Source organism: Lithobates pipiens, unplaced genomic scaffold, assembly GCF_037356315.1.
Source record: "Lithobates pipiens isolate NorthernLeopardFrog02 unplaced genomic scaffold, aLitPip1_a1.2 Scaffold_8, whole genome shotgun sequence".
Classification (NCBI taxonomy): Eukaryota; Metazoa; Chordata; class Amphibia; order Anura; family Ranidae; genus Lithobates; species Lithobates pipiens.
In genome coordinates this window covers 606,700,519-606,714,482 of record NW_027507903.1, presented here as the reverse complement: position 1 = coordinate 606,714,482, position 13,964 = coordinate 606,700,519, and the positions used below count along the sequence as shown (strand labels likewise).

At 48.3% G+C, this 13,964-nt stretch overlaps 1 protein-coding gene across 1 annotated transcript in view; it reads left to right on the top strand.

The window, feature by feature from the left end:
• Positions 1-2,786: 2,786 nt before the first annotated feature.
• LOC143963803 (uncharacterized) overlaps positions 2,787-13,964 on the top strand; it is a 37,713-nt gene continuing 26,535 nt past the window's right edge. Inside the window, exons 1-2 of the mRNA XM_077473536.1 lie at positions 2,787-2,989; positions 13,436-13,574. Coding sequence (XP_077329662.1) covers positions 2,787-2,989; positions 13,436-13,574 — 342 coding nt within the window. The remainder of the gene's footprint in view (positions 2,990-13,435; positions 13,575-13,964) is intronic.

Here is a 13,964-nt window from a genome sequence, read left to right as displayed (position 1 = left end):
ATTGTGCGTGGAGTTCCCCTTCAAGATCATCAGAGCACAAGTTGCATGTCAAAGTCAGATCTTTTAAAACGGCGATCCCACTTTGATCCAACCAAAGTAGTGCAGGGACTATTATAAAGTTGGCACAACTTGAAGTCATACTAATATGAATGGTAGTCATTGGAAATCATGGGGAGCGACTTGTCATACGGCTTTGCAGTCCCAAGTCGTAGGACAAGTCGTACACGTGTGAAAGGGGCGCTATACAGCGATCAGAGCTAAAAATATCCACTAATTACTGTATAAATGTCACTAGCAGGGAAGGGGTTAAACACTAGGGGGCGATCAAGGGGTTAAGTGTTCAATAGGGAGGTGTTTCTAACGGGGGGGGGGGACTGACAGGGAGTACAGAAAGATCGCTGTTCCTAAAAACTAGGACTATCGCTCTCTCCTCACGTGGCAGAATGGGGATCTGCTTTGTTTACGCTGACCGATCCCTGTTCTGCCTCTCTGAGGAGCAATCGCAAGTGGCTCCCCTAATGTACGTTGTTTCGTGCAATAGGGGCGCCCTGCTGCAGTCTATATGCGGTGGGCGGTACTTGAGTGGTTGTAAAGGCAGAAGGGATTTTTATCTTAAAGCGGAGCTCCACCCCAAAGTGGAACTTCCGCTCAGCGGATTCCCCCCCCCCCCCCCCGATGCCACAATTGGCACCTTTTGGGGAGGGGGGGTGCAGATACCTGTATAATAAAGGTATCTGCACCCACTTCCGGGCATAGCTAGCCGCAGAATAGCCACAGACACATAACACGCAGTTCCCAGAACACAAAGGAGACTAGTGAAGACGCGCAGCGTGACTTGCGCGTGCGCAGTAGGGAACTGGGCAGTGAAGCCGCAACGCTTCACTTGCTGATTCCCTGACCGAGGATAACGGCAGGGACAGCAGAGAGATGAGCAATTGCTTGTCATCTGCTGCAGACCTCGCGGAAACCCTGGACAGGTAAGTGACTGTGACTCTCCTTCCTGATTGGCTGAGACACAGCAGTGGCGCCGTTGGCTCCCGTTGCTGTCAGCCAATTCAGGAGAGAAATTAATCCCATGAATAAGTCCTATGACGAAACATGTCGGGGGCGTGGCTATCTGGCAACTATCTTTGATTGATTGAACACTGCAACCAAGGCGGAAGTGTGTGTGTGTGTGTGTAACACGAGGAACAGAACTGGAGAGAGTGTGACGCTGGGCTTAAACTGAGAACTTTGCTGTGGGGTACCATACAGCAGAAGGAGGGGTGAGAGACAGTATTGACACTGCTAATTTGACCAGTATCCACTGTGACCACCAATGCCTTGGAGTGAAGTACGCTGGTGTGAAGGATTGTAGTGATTTTGAAGTGCTTTTTTCAAGTTTTGTACATGTGAGTGCATTATTGAGTGGCTTTTAAAAGTTTGCTATTAAAGATATTTTATAGTGTTGCACTATGGGAGGCCTCTCTTTTTCTCTTTGAGGGATTTTGAGGGATAGCCTTACTGGAGCCTGAAAAGAGGAAAAATACTTGCTGAGTGCTGAGTGCTGAACATCTACGGTCCTCATTTAAGTGATTCAAAACGCCTGTTGAGCCTGGTGCGAGAGTGCTAGGCGCTGTAGTTGGTGAGTGCTCCATCAAGGGGGGGTCACTGTCACGGCTGGACACTGACAAGAAACTGCACAGGAAAAGGATTTGATGGTCCTGTTTATATTGATGATAGTCTTTTTTGGACACTTTTCAGGACTTTTTTTCTTCTTTTCTTGTATTTAAGTATTTTACACATTCGCACTTTGTGGTTTAAGGATAATTACATTTGTTGTGTTGTTCACTAACATTTCAAAGGAAGTGTATAATTTTGTTTATGTAGATTTTGGTATGTGTAGTTTATAACTCAAGATAAACCTTTTTTTTTTGTTTGGCTAGATTAGAGAGGGATTAGAACACCTGTCAGGATTTTATTGCTGTCTGTGTCCCCATTAGGGAGTTTCAGCCTCTCTATTTGTCTTATTTTCCGTTACCATTGTAATTCAAAGCAAAAGAAAATCCCAAATTTTAGGTTGTCCTCGGTATAGTAATAGAGGGGAAATCTTCCAATGTGGGCACTAGCTCTGGTAACAACAACAACAACACTTCCTGTTTTGGCTATGAGACAGGAAGTAAAGGGAAATCTCCCTAATGAGACACAGTGGACAAACACAAATCTGAGAGGGTTATATTCTATTATTACATTATCCAAAATGTAAAAGAAAGTTCAATTATTATTTTTTTTTTTTTTATGTATAATTAAAGATTTTACATAGTTACATTTTATCCTTCAAAGCTGAACTCTGGGATAAGCTAATATTATCTAAATATAAGAGTCATGTATTGCTTGAATCTTGGTGTGAGTTGTGTATTTATTCCAGATCTGTGCAGTAATCTCCAGTGTGAGATTTCCTGTGATTAAAGACCAGTCACTGCTGCTCTCTCTCCTTGGGCAGGGTGACTGGTCTTGTCTCCGCCCCCTCCTATAGTTTTCTGCAGGCAGCCCATAGTGGGTGGAGCTGCTGAGCCCCTCCCACAGCTCTGCTCTCTGCACAGATTATGTACAGCACAGGGTAGAAATCGCTGCTATTTTTATATGGTAATATCTGGGTTTGCAAAGGTATTTGCTGCACCAATGTGGTTCTATAACCTTTGAGGCTACAAAGAAAAATACTTCTGCTCAGAGCTCATCTTTGAAACCTTTACAGCTTCTTATTTGCATATTCATTTTATTTTCTTATTTTCCCAACAGCGTCCATAATGGCGTCTGGCAGGTTACGGGTGGCGGTGATCGGCGCTGGAGGGGCGGGACTCTGTAGCGCCCGTCACATCCTCTCCCGACCTTTGACTTTCGAACCTCCGGTGGTGTTTGAGAGGACGGGACAAGTGGGGGGGACCTGGGTGTACACGGGAGACATGGAGAGCGGGGCACACATCCACACCAGCATGTACAGAGACCTGAGGTACGATCCCATGGAGGCCAGTATGTTCTGTAGGCTGCACGTACTCCATTATGTTATATGAAATACAGTCATCAAGTATCACTCATTTGCACTTGCATCAACTTTAACACACATGAAAGTGCGTACCGCTTCAACATATTTTTTTGATGCGTCTGTGATGCTTTTTAAAGCTTTATTTAAAAGCTTGGCAAATGCCGTGTGTGTGTGTGTGTATATGTGATTTTCTAATTGTTATAAAGGGGCTAAGTCAAACCTCGGCTTAGTAGTAATCCCCACTCAGCAGATCCCCAGCTCATTAGTACTCACCACTCAGCAGATCCACAACTCATTAGTACCCCCACTTAGCAGATCCCCCAGCTCATTAGTACCCCCACTCAGCTGATCTCTTAAGCTCATTAGTACCTTTGTTCAGCAGATCCCCCAGCTCATTTGTACCCTTGTTCAGCAGATCCTCCAGCTCATTCATGCCCTTGTTCAGTGTATCCCCCAGCTCATTAGTACTGCCATTCATCAGACCCCCAGCTCATTAGTACCCCCCACTCAGCAGCTCCCAAGTTAATAGTATCCCCACTCAGCAGATCCCCCAGCTCATTAGTACCCCTGTTCAGCAGATCTCCAGCTTATTGGTACCCTTGTTCAGCAGATTTGCAGCTTAGTAATAATGTTGTTCAGCAGATCCCTTGCTCATTAGTACCCCCAGCTTTGCTGATCCCCCGCTTAGTAGTAGCAGTAACCCCCAGCTCTGCTGATCCCCTGCTTAGTAGTACCCCAACTTAGCTGACCCGTACTCAGATTTCTAGCTTAATAATAACCTCATTCAGCAGATCCCCTGCTCAGTAGTACCCCCAGCTCTGCTGATGCCCCACTCAGTAGTACCCCCCAGCACTGTTAATCCTCCACTTAGTTTTAACCCCCAGAACTTCTGATTTCACCCCCCCCCCGTAGCAACTTGCAGCTTTGTTGATCGTCTGGTTTGCTGACCCTCTTCTCTCTGGTCCCCGGTTACTCCCGCTATATTGCTCCCAAGCTGCTCACCATGTGTGACATTTGCAAGTTTATCCTTCTCTGGTCCTCCGCTGCTCAGTCCACTCTCTCTAGTCCCCGCTCATCTCCTGCTATATTGCTCCCACACTGTGCATCATGTGCAACACGTGCTAGTTTCTCCTGCTCCGGTTCCCAAGCTCTGCTGATCCTTTGAAGCATGTGACTAGAGCCAGAGGTTCTAATAGGCTTCAAAAAAGGGTTGGCTCGGGGTGCTTAGTTGGAGCGAGCCAGTCCAAAAGAAACTGCTTGTCTTGTTGGAGGGCCCACAATGCTCTGCAGATCCTGTGTGGGGGAAGCACCCTGTTGTAAAATAATGGTTTTATTGATGCCATTAAAAAGGCGTTTGCAAAATTACTTAAAGCCGAGTTCCAATCAAAAGTGGAAGCTTGGCTTGTCAAAACCAGGTATCCGCTCCCACGTCCATGTCAGATTGATGCATCGTTGTGTGGTGATCTACGAAAAATCTAGTCCCTCCTCTGTGCCCCCCCCACTGCCTACTGGGACACAAAGAGGTTCCAGAAGACATCGGGACCATTCAGCAAGAGCAGTGCGACTCGCGCCTGCGCAATAGGAAACAGTCTGTGAAGCCGTAAGGCTGTCACTTTTTGTTCCCCTTAGTAAAAAATTAAAAGTCAGCAGCTAGAACTACCGTAGCTGCTGACTTTTAATATAAGAACACTTACCTGTCCAGGGAGCCCACAATGTCAGCACCCAAAGTTCTTATATTAAAAGTCAGCAGCTACGGTAGTTCTAGCTGCTGACTTTTAATTTTTTTTTCACCTAGGATGGAACGCCGCTTCAAAGTGACCCCAAACCATTACAAACTTTAACATGAGTTTATATCAACCTCTATGTTTCTGATATCTTTAGAAGTATATGGATACAGGTTGTCTACATACATTGCAAGGCTCCTGCTAAACATTATTTCAGAAACCTAGCAATGTATGTAGACAATTAGTGATGGACGAGCTTCCGACGGGACGTTTCGCAAACGTGGCCGATAGTTCGCGAACCGGAAAGTTCACGGCGGGCCCCATTGACTTCAATGGGAGGCGAACTTCGCAAACCTATAGGTCAAATTTGCAGCCACAAAATAATTATTAGCTGGGCAAACATAGTCCCACCACATGGCCAATGACATAACACATGTATGAGGTGAATTTGGGATCGACAACTACAAGCATTCTTTTTTTATATGGGAAATTGTTGTGACAATTCAGGACTGTGGAGCGCATGAAGGCAATGGAGGAGACGGAAGGTCAGGGACCAGGGTAGGCAAAGAAGAGGGTGCAGGAGATGATCACCAGCAGCGTGACATACAGCAATGACACCTGCACCGTGATAGAGTCATCTGACAACAGCACCGTGATAGAGAGCACTGACATCAGCAGCGTGACATAAATCACTCACACCAGCACCGTGATATACAGCACTGACAGCAGCACCGTGATAGAGAGCACTGACATCAGCAGCGTGACATAAAACACTCACACCAGCACGGTGATATACAGCACTGACATCAGAAGCGTGACATACAGCACTGACATCAGCACCGTGATATACAGCACTGACAGCAGCACCGTGATAGAGAGCACTGACATCAGAAGCGTGACATACAGCACTGACATCAGCACCGTGATATACAGCACTGACAGCAGCACCGTGATAGAGAGCACTGACATCAGCAGCGTGACATTAAGCACTCACACCAGCACCGTGATATACAGCACTGACAGCAGCACCGTGATAGAGAGCACTGACATCAGCAGCGTGACATTAAGCACTCACACCAGCACCATGATATACAGCACCGACAGCAGCACCGTGATAGAGAGCACTGACATCAGCAGCGTGACATTAAGCACTCACACCCGCACCGTGATATACAGCACTGACAGCAGCACTGTGATAGAGAGCACTGACATCAGCAGCGTGACATTAAGCACTCACACCAGCACCGTGATATACAGCACTGACAGCAGCACCGTAAGCAGCCCCAGGAGGAAGTCAGCACAGCACAGGGATGGTGTGATCCCCTCATAATAAGCAGGCCCAGGAGAAAATCAGCACAGCACAGGGATGGTGTGATCCCCTCATAATAAGAACCCCCAGGAGGAAGTCAGCACAGCACAGGGATGGTGTGATCCCCTCATAATAAGCAGGCCCAGGAGAAAATCAGCACAGTACAGGGATGGTGTGATCCCCTCATAATAAGCAGGCCCAGGAGAAAATCAGCAAAGCCAGGGATGGTGTGATCCCCTCATAATAAGCAGGCCCAGGAGAAAATCAGCACAGCACAGGGATGGTGTGATCCCCTCATAATAAGAGCCCCCAGGAGGAAGTCAGCACAGTACAGGGATGGTGTGATCCCTCATAATAAGAACCCCCAGGAGGAAGTCAGCACAGCACAGGGATGGTGTGATCCCCTCATAATAAGCAGGCCCAGGAGAAAATCAGCACAGCACAGGGATGGTGTGATCCCCTCATAATAAGCAGGCCCAGGAGAAAATCAGCACAGCACAGGGATGGTGTGATCCCCTCATAATAAGAACCCCCAGGAGGAAGTCAGCACAGCACAGGGATGGTGTGATCCCCTCATAATAAGAACCCCCAGGAGGAAGTCAGCACAGCACAGGGATGGTGTGATCCCCTCATAAGCAGCCCCAGTAGAAATATGACACCGCTCAACCTCTTCAAAGAGGAGGGTAGGGGCATATAGTACGGTGTGCTTTTTTAGGACAAGGAAGTGAGCCAAATGAAGAAAGAAGGTCTGTGTGCTTGATTAAAAAAATTGTTTATAGACATATACATGGTCTACTGGTCACATGTGTTGAATTCCTCCGAGATCCATGCCTCATTCATTTTTCGAAATGTGAGGTAGTTAACACTGTCGTGAGCTAGGCGAGTACGCTTATCGGTCACGATCCCCCCTGCTGCGCTGAACGTCCTTTCGGACAGGACACTGGATGAGGGGCAAGCCAACAGTTCGATTGCAAATTGGGCAAGCTCTGGCCAGAGGTCAAGCCTGCCCACCCAGTAGTCCAGGGGTTCATCACTCCTCAGAGCGTCCACATCGGCCGTTAACCCAATGTAGTCGGACACCTGATGGTCTAGGCCAGTGATGGCAAACCTTGGCACCCCAGATGTTTTGGAACTACATTTCCCATGATGCTTATGCACTCTGCAGTGTAGTTGAGAATCATGGGAAATGTAGTTCCCAAACATCTGGGGTGCCAAGGTTCGCCATCACTGGTCTAGGCGTTCCCTGATGCTGGATCCGGATGACACCTGTCGATGGGTCGGCTGAAAGAATGACCTAATCTCCGAAGTCATCAACACATCTTCAAACCGGCCTCTTCTTGCAGGCGCTGTTGGATTTGTACCCGCAACTCCTTCTCTGGGAGTGGGAATTGCTCCTCTGCCAGCGCACGCAAAAGCAGAATGCAGCATTTCTCAAAGCAAGGCCTGGAAGTGCTGCATTCTGACAGCCCTCTGCGACGACGGTAACATTTCCGCCATTTTGTGTTTGTACCGGGGGTCTAAGTACGTTGCCACCCAGTACTGGTCCTTGACCCTTATGCTTTTTATACGGGGTCCCTATTAAAACACTGGAGCATGAAGGCCCCCATTTGCACTAAAGTGGAAGCGGTGTGGTGGCCTGGCTCCTGCTCATCATCCAGGATAATGTCGTCCTCTTCATTCTCCTCTCCCCATCCATGCACAACAGGGATCCCAGAAAGGTTTAAAGCATGCTCTTCTTGCTCCTCCTCATCCGCCCCGGCACCATCCTCCTCTGACTCCTCTTCAGACTCCTGATGTTGACTTGTCTCAGATAGAGTAGCCCCCCCTGGGAATTCATCCAGCATTGCGACTTCCTCATCTTCCCGCTCCTGCTCCTCCACAGCTTGATCAATGACATGACGCAATGCACGCTCCATAAAGAAGGCATAAGGTACCATGTCACTGATGGCGCCATGGCTGCGACTGACCAGTTTGGTGATCTCCTCAAATGGCCACAGAAGTGCATACGTCGCGCATGAGCAGCCACTGGCGCAGTGAAAAAACCCCCAGCTCCCCAGAACCGTTTCTGCCGCAGAGTTCATACAGGTAGACGTTAACTGCACGTTTCTGCTGGAGCAGCCTATCAAGCATATAGAAGGTTGAGTTCCATCGCGTCGGGCAATCCCAAATAAGACGCCTGACCGGCAGATTGTGTCGCCGCTGAATGTCAGCAAGGCAAGCCATGGCCGTGTAAGATCTTCTGAAATGGGCCGAGATTTTCCTTGCCTGCCGCAAGATGTCCTGGACCCCAGGGTATTTGACAAGGAATCGCTGCACGACCAAGTTTAAGACGTGTGCCATGCATGGCACGTGCGTGATTTTGCCCTGTTTCAATGCGCTAAGCAGATTGGCACCGTTGTCACACACCACTTTACCAACTGTCAAATTGAGCGGTGTTAGCCACTGATCTGCCTGTGAACGCAAAGCTGAAAGGAGTGCCGGGCCAGTGTGGCTCTTGGCTTCCAGGCACAACAGACGCAGCACGGCATGGCAACGTCTCACCTGGCATGTCGATTAGGTTCTGGGGAGCTTGGGCGGTGTAGCGGAAGAGACGCTAGCAGCGGAAAAGGAGGAGGCAGCTGAGGAGGAGAAGGAGGAGGATGGAGTAGGAGAAGAAGAGTCAGGCCTGCATGCAATCCGTGGCGGTAAAACCAAATCTACACGGGTGCCACGGGTTACATGCTTGACGGCCGTCAGAAGGTTCACCCAGTGGTGTCTGTGGTCAGATGTATCTTGGCACCGACACTGTGTGCCAGAGATACATTCACTTGCCGCTGAACATGGCCATATAGCTCTGGGATGCCCTTCTCTGAGAAATACTTCCTTCCTGGGACCTTCCATTGTGGAGTTCGAATGGCTACAAATTTGCGAAAGGCCTCCGAGTCCATCAGTTTATATGGCAGTAGTTGGCGGGCTATGAGTTCTGACAAGCCAGCCATCAATCGTTGGGCAAGAGGGTTATCCGGCGTCATCATTTTTTTACGCTCGAACATTAGGCCCACGGAAGCCTGCCTTTTTGCAGAAAAATGTGAGCTTGGCGTGATGGAAGGTGGAGTGGAGGACAATTGTGAGGAGAGAGGAGAAGGATAAGTAGAAGACGAGGCTGGACGGTGAGAGCCTGCAGTGTGGCTTTGTGTGTTCCGTTGCTCCCACTCGGCTCGGTGATGGCTGCCCATGTGCCTTCTTAAGGCGGTCGTAACTAGGTGAGTGTTGGGCTTACAGCGACTAATGCGTTGACTGCAAAGATTGCAAATGGCAACGCTATTGTCATCAGCGGACACGTTAAAAAAAGCCCACACTTCGGAGCCATGTGCCGGTGTCCTGGGAGCGCCAGATGTGACCGTACATGGTCGATGACTCGCTCCTGATACATTTGCAGTCTGCTTTGTCCCTCCTGTGCAATGTAAGTTATTCCTGCTTCTCCTCCCTATCTGCTGGTCCATATCTCCCTCTGAACTCCCCTCCTCTTCCTCTCTTGTGGTCACCCACGTGACATCACTAGACACGTCATCATCAACGTCACCTTCCCCACCGCTATAAGTAGAGATCTCGGAGTAGGCAGCAACACCGGGGACCAACCTCCTCCTTGGGCTGATCTGGGTACTGTCGTCAGACTGCTGAGTAGCGGTTGTTGCTACCTCCTCTTCCTGATCCAATACCAAGAGTGGCTGCGCATCAGAAATGTCCTCTTGATATGGTTGGAAAATAATTCCTGTGACTCAAGCGGAAGGTATGTGGTGGTGGTGGTGTTGTTGGTGGTAGTGTCTTTGGGGGTGCACATAGCAGAGAGTGAAGAAGAGGGTGCAGATCGAGAGGATGAGGAGGGTGCAGAAGAGTAAGGCTGAGTGAGCCACTCAACCAAGTCTGGTGCGTCCTTTAAAGTAATTGAACGCACCTTATGCAACTTCCCACTTTGGCTCAAGGCTGTTGCTCCTGCCCTACCCCTACCACCCCTGCGGAAGGGCCTGCCTCTTCCTCTGCCTGTCATTTTTTAAATGACCCTGTGACAAAACTCTTAGTCCCTATACCGATGAAGGACTGCTGCAGTATAGGGCAGCGGTCAGCAGTAGTGCACCTCAACCCTATGTATTGTGGACCGATACCGGTCCTTACAGAACAGCAGACTGTACCTCACTCAACCCTATGTACTGTAGCACCCTACACCAAGTTACCAGTCCTTATAAGGACCTTTGTGGACCAAGTAGGTTGTGTGTGACTGATTAGCAGACTGTACGTCAGTCCCTATACTGCTGAAGGACTGCTGCAGTATAGGGCAGCGGTCAGCAGGGGTGCACCTCAACCCTATCTATTGTGGACCGATACCGGTCCTTACAGAACAGCAGACTGTACCTCACTCAACCCTATGTACTGTAGCACCCTACATCAAGTTACCAGTCCTTATAAGGACCTTTGTGGACCAAGTAGGTTGTGTGTGACTGATTAGCAGACTGTACGTCAGTCCCTATACTGCTGAAGGACTGCTGCAGTATAGGGCAGCGGTCAGCAGTGGTGCACCTCAACCCTATCTGTTGTGGACCGATACCGGTCCTTACAGAACAGCAGACTGTACCTCACTCAACCCTATGTACTGTAGCACCCTACATCAAGTTACCAGTCCTTATAAGGACCTTTGTGGACCAAGTAGGTTGTGTGTGACTGATTAGCAGACTGTACGTCAGTCCCTATACTGCTGAAGGACTGCTGCAGTATAGGGCAGCGGTCAGCAGTGGTGCACCTCAACCCTATCTATTGTGGACCGATACCGGTCCTTACAGAACAGCAGACTGTACCTCACTCAACCCTATTTACTGTAGCACCCTACACCAAGTTACCAGTCCTTATAAGGACCTTTGTGGACCAAGTAGGTTGTGTGTGACTGATTAGCAGACTGTACGTCAGTCCCTATACTGCTGAAGGACTGCTGCAGTATAGGGCAGCAATCAGCAGTGGTGCACCTCAACCCTATCTATTGTGGACCGATACCAGTCCTCACAGAACAGCAGACTGTACCTCACTCAACCCTATGTACTGTAGCACCCTACACCAAGTTACCAGTCCTTATAAGGACCTTTGTGGACCAAGTAGGTTGTGTGTGACTGATTAGCAGACTGTACGTCAGTCCCTATACTGCTGAAGGACTGCTACAGTATAGGGCAGCGGTCAGCAGTGGTGCACCTCAACCCTATCTATTGTGGACCGATACCGGTCCTTACAGAACAGCAGACTGTACCTTACTCAACCCTATGTACTGTAGCACCCTACACCAAGTTACCAGTCCTTATAAGGACCTTTGTGGACCAAGTAGGTTGTGTGTGACTGATTAGCAGACTGTACGTCAGTCCCTATACTGCTGAAGGACTGCTACAGTATAGGGCAGCGGTCAGCAGTGGTGCACCTCAACCCTATCTATTGTGGACCGATACCGGTCCTTACAGAACAGCAGACTGTACCTCACTCAACCCTATGTACTGTAGCACCCTACACCAAGTTACCAGTCCTTATAAGGACCTTTGTGGACCAAGTAGGTTGTGTGTGACTAATTAGCAGACTGTACATCAGTCCCTATACTGCTGAAGGACTGCTGCAGTATAGGGCAGCGGTCAGCAGTGGTGCACCTCAACCCTATCTATTGTGGACCGATACCGGTCCTTACAGAACAGCAGACTGTACCTCACTCAACCCTATGTACTGTAGCACCCTACACCAAGTTACCAGTCCTTATAAGGACCTTTGTGGACCAAGTAGGTTGTGTGTGACTGATTAGCAGACTGTACGTCAGTCCCTATACTGCTGAAGGACTGCTGCAGTATAGGGCAGCGTCAGCAGTGGTGCACCTCAACCCTATCTATTGTGGACCGATACCGGTCCTTACAGAACAGCAGACTGTACCTCACTCAACCCTATGTACTGTAGCACCCTACACCAAGTTACCAGTCCTTATAAGGACCTTTGTGGACCAAGTAGGTTGTGTGTGACTGATTAGCAGACTGTACGTCAGTCCCTATACTGCTGAAGGACTGCTGCAGTATAGGGCAGCGGTCAGCAGTGGTGCACCTCAACCCTATCTATTGTGGACCGATACCGGTCCTTACAGAACAGCAGACTGTACCTCACTCAACCCAATGCACTGTAGCACCCTAGACAGACCAAGTTACCAGTCCTTATAAGGAGTTTTGTGGACCAAGTAGGTTGTGTGTGACTGATTAGCAGACTGTACGTCAGTCCCTCTACTGCTGAAGGACTGCTGCAGTATAGGGCAGCTGTCAGCAGTGGTGCACCTCAGCCCTATCTATTGTGGACCGATAGCGGTCCTTACAGAACGGCAGACTGTACCTCACTCAACCCTATGTACTGTAGCACCCTACACAGACCAAGTTACCAGTCCTGATAAAGAGCTTTGTGGAACAAGTGCGTTGTGAATGATTAGCAGACTGCAGCAGAAGGGCAGCAGTCAAGTATAATATTCTTTCTATATTTGGAAGAAAGAATATTATACGTGTACAAGCCTATTACCATACCACTGATACCAGTCCTGAAAAGAACCTTTGTGGAACTAATAGTAACAGTTACTGTTTAACCTGACCCTCACTGCCTGACACACTGCTTCCTTCCTGTCCCTATACAAACGGGCAAAACAGGAGACTGGAACGATAACTGGTTACTCGAATAGCACTTTTGTGGACCTGATAGTAATAGCTAATGATGATGATGATGATGACTAATCTGGCTGTCCCTAAAATAGCAGCACACAGCGCTCTGTCCCTTTATCTAAACTGACAAAAGACACTCAGGCTGCTGCAACAATCAGTAGCACAGCAAACCTATATACACCTAACACCTATACCAGTCCTGAAAAGAACTTTTGTGTACCAAATAGCTAGCGTTTTATCTGTCCCTGCTCCAAACAGCAACCTTTCCCTATAGTGACAGAAGAAAGAATGTAAAATGGCCGCCGGATCGGGTGTATTTATAAGTTAGGGGGAATGTCCAAGTGTCCATGTGCTGTCATGTCTCAATTGGCTGTCCTGTACCCCATGATGGATGTGTCATCAGGTCAAAGTTCCTTTACACAGTAAAAACACGGAAGTCCGCGGGGCGAACGACGCCAATAGTCCGCCGAACTGGCGGACCGCGAACAGCCAAAATTCGCCGCGAAACGACCGCCGGGCGAACTGTTCGGCCATCCCTATAGACAATCTGGATGTATTTCTACCTTCATTAAGGAACCCAGAGATACATTAGAGAGCCCCTAAAATCCAGCACATTGCCCACCAGTGAATAATAGAATGTGATTTTCATGATAGATCTTTCATCTCTAATTATCAATGTTTTCACTTACAGTACCAACCTACCTAAAGAGATCATGGAGTTCCCTGATTTTGCCTTTGACCCGTCCCTACCATCTTTCATCCACAACTCCGAAGTCTTGAAATACCTGGAGGATTATACGGACAAGTTCTCCATCCGACCGCACATCAAGGTGAGAAGGAGGGGGGGTGCCTATGAGAAATATTTCCATGAATATATTGGACAGGCATTTAACACATACTGTATACTTTAACATTTTCATCCCCTTTATAAATATGGGGCAATGTTCAGGTACAGTAGCTCACAAAAGTGAGTACACCCCTCACATTTTTGTAAATATTTTATTCTATCTTTTCATATGACAACACTGAAGAAATGACACTTTGCTACAATGTAAAGTAGTGAGTGTACAGCTTGTATAACAATATAAATTTGCTGTCCCCTCAACATAACTCAACACACAGCCATTAACCTCCCTGGTGGTATGATTATGTCTGATTTTGGATGCTGAAAGCGGTACAATTATTTTGCATGGAAATTTGGCGTTTAATATTGTAGGCCT